The sequence below is a fragment of the Cynoglossus semilaevis genome, chromosome 8 (assembly GCF_000523025.1).
Source record: "Cynoglossus semilaevis isolate Cse_v1.0 chromosome 8, Cse_v1.0, whole genome shotgun sequence".
Lineage (NCBI taxonomy): Eukaryota > Metazoa > Chordata > Actinopteri > Pleuronectiformes > Cynoglossidae > Cynoglossus > Cynoglossus semilaevis.
In genome coordinates this window covers 28,156,599-28,159,527 of record NC_024314.1, presented here as the reverse complement: position 1 = coordinate 28,159,527, position 2,929 = coordinate 28,156,599, and the positions used below count along the sequence as shown (strand labels likewise).

At 47.0% G+C, this 2,929-nt stretch overlaps 1 protein-coding gene across 1 annotated transcript; it reads right to left on the bottom strand.

Moving 5' to 3' along the window:
* Window positions 1–34: 34 nt before the first annotated feature.
* LOC103383042 (cilia- and flagella-associated protein 221-like) lies at window positions 35–1,968 on the bottom strand. Its single transcript, XM_008316042.2, has 2 exons — window positions 1,769–1,968; window positions 35–1,695 (listed from the first exon to the last, which is right to left on the bottom strand). Exons 1-2 carry the CDS (start codon window positions 1,966–1,968, stop codon window positions 531–533), a joined length of 1,365 nt encoding a protein of 454 aa, XP_008314264.1. The 3' UTR covers window positions 35–530.
* Between the last annotated feature and the right edge of the window lie 961 nt (window positions 1,969–2,929).

Sequence of the window (2,929 nt, the reverse complement as noted above, 5' to 3'; positions counted from 1 at the left end):
AAACTCCCACGCCTGCCACATCATCGTACGGCCAGGCGGGGCGTTTGAACCGCCTGCTGTTTACTGCTTTGAAGTGAAGGGCACGGAGAATAAAGGACCAGAGAATTAGACTTTATTTCACAATTAACTTGTCATTTCAACTCAACTTCTTTTTTCCACAAAAACCCAAAGAAGGAAAAGGAAGTTACTGCAACAGAAATTGTTCTTGGTTTAATGTCAATATTTTGACTCCTTCTTTAGCAAGAATTTACGGCAAACTTTAATTCATTTTCCAAACTACTCACAGCGTAGTTACTCTGTGTGAAACCTGGTCCTGTTTAGTTGAACACAGCACTGATGTACCTGCAGAAATTGAATAAAGACACACATCAAGATCTTTACCAACGCGCTCCCCCTTTTTTTCTGTTTTTATAGCAATCTGCCGCCACCTATTGGAATCATATACAACTGTTCTGATGAACAAAGACAAATGATTTGCTGTAAAATAAAGTAACGGTTTTCAGGCGAATTTCGTAAAATCTCCAGCACAGTTATCGTAAAGTGGGAAGTCTGGAGGACAAGAACTCTGCGCGGATCATTTCGGGTGTGAGTTGGATCCCAGGGACTTCAACATCAAAGTCGACCGTTGGTGTCACATCTTTAGCAGTGAGAGGAGAAGGTGCTGTGAGAGGAAGGACGTCTGCGTCGTAGTCGACGTTCCGCGGCACGACTCTGTTCTCCGGAGCCTCGGAGAGAGACTTCAAGAAGAACGAGTCGAAGTTCTTCCACGACATGATGCCTTTGATCACTTCATGGCGATCCAGCAAGTTATGTTGCCCAACTTGTGTCCTTTTGTCCGTTGTCTTATTGTCGGAGACGGAGTAACTGGACCGGGGACACACGTGGACCTCGACGTCACCTTCCATATATCTGGGTCTGGGTTTGTGCGCCTGCAGGCCGGGAGCCGGGTTGAAGACCCTGAGAGGGTTGACGGGACCTGGTGTGAGCAGAGCTGCTGGGGCGGTGAAGCTGAGGGTCGTGGACCACAACGTTTCCACTGCTTCGTCCACAGCTTCAGGCTGAGGTTTCTCCTCCGCTCTGGGTTCCTCCTGATCTTCAGAACCCTCCAAAGATCCAGTTCTGAGGGGTCTGGTTAACGGGGTGGGAGCACAGGAGTCCAACGCCTTCAGGATGGAGACGGGTTGGTAGCCCATGAGATCCGAGTGCTGGGCGACTTGGAGCTTGAAGAAGGGAACGGACGTCTCCACGGACATGTCCACGGGGTCCACGGACATGTCCACAGGGTCCACGGACAGAGCGAGGACATCACTGTGGGACAGAAGATCGCTTTTGCTGCAGAAAAGTGGGAACTGAAACGGATGAACTTTGTCGGGCGAGATCGCGTCCCTCTGCGTCTCCGTCTCCGTCTTTACTTTCTTCACCACTGCCAGGTTCTTCTGCAGCTTCTTCAACGCAGCCAACCTGCGGCGTACACGACACTGCATCACAACCTTACGCGCCGCCTGCTGGAAGAGTCTGAGGAGTCGAAGTCTCAACTCCAAGTTAAAGGAGGAGTGGAGGTGGAAGAAGGGCGCCCCCTCTGAGGTTGGTCCGGGTTCATACAACAGTCGACGGGAGTGAAGTTTGGACTTCCCGCCGTCGGAGTCTCCCTCCCGTTGAACCGCGCCCCATTTGATCCCGTTTAAGGAAAACCCGCTGCTTCAAAATCTGCCTCCTGGTTTCCACCGTCACAGGGTCCTGACCTCGGTGGACCTGGATCTTCAAAGACCTCGTCTGCTCCTCCACATTTCTGTGAATGCGTCTCACGAAGGACTCCTCCTTCAGCCTCTTGGTTTCCTTCAGGACCAGGGAGTGGAGTTTGTCGTCGCGCTGGAACAATATTTTGGCGACCCCGGCGTGGGTGGTGACATCTGGTGCCACCTCTGCTCGCCGCTGACTTCTCAGCAGCTGTGGTTTCCCAGCATCCATAGCTAGCCTGCAGAGGTTAGTCTTCAAGCCCATGTGTCAATGGTCTGGGGAAGATTCACGGCTGAAGTCAAATCAACATTTTATCAACTGTTTTCTCATTGGAGCCTTTTTTCCTTTTTTTCCTATCATTAGTTTGAAGAATTCCATTAAGTTGCTTCATCAAAGGAAACGGAATCTTCTTCTTTTTTTTTCGGCTTTGTCCCTTTTTCAGGAGTTGCTACAGCAAATCATTGATCTCCATCTCTCCCTGTTCTCTGTATCTTCTACTCTGACTCCAACTACCTGCATGTCTTCCCTCACTGCATCCATACATCTCCTCTTTGGCCTTCAAATTGGTCAGTTTAAGAAAAATGTGGGTTAAAAATGTTTTTTGAAATTTTTTGAAAAAAAATTATTTTTTGAAAAAAACATTTTTGAAATTTTTTTTTGAAATTTTTTTTTTAAACATTTGAAAAAAATTTAAAAAAAAATTAATTTTTTAATTTTTTTTGAAAGTTTTTTTGAAATTTTTTTTAAAATTTTTTTTCAACTTTTTTCAGGAGTTGCCACAGCAAATGATTGATTTCCATCTGTCCCTGTTCTCTGCATCTTCTACTCTGACTCCAACTATCTGCATGTCCTCCCTCACTGCATCCATATATCTCCTCTTTGACCTTCCTCTCTTTCTCCTACCTGGTAGCTCCATCTCTAACATTCTTCTACCAATGACTGTCCCTCCTCTGCACATGTCCAAACCATCTCAATCTGGCTTCTCTGTCTTTGTCTCCTAACCTTCCTGTCTGTGTTGTCCCTCTAATGACCTCATTCCTAATCCTGTCCATTCTTGTCACTCCTAAAGAGAATCTTAGCATCTTTAACTCTGTCACCTCCAGCTCCGCCTCCTGTCTTCTGCCTATTGCTACTGTCTCTAAACCATACATCATGGCTGGTCTCACCACCGTCCTGTAAACCTTTCCCTTCA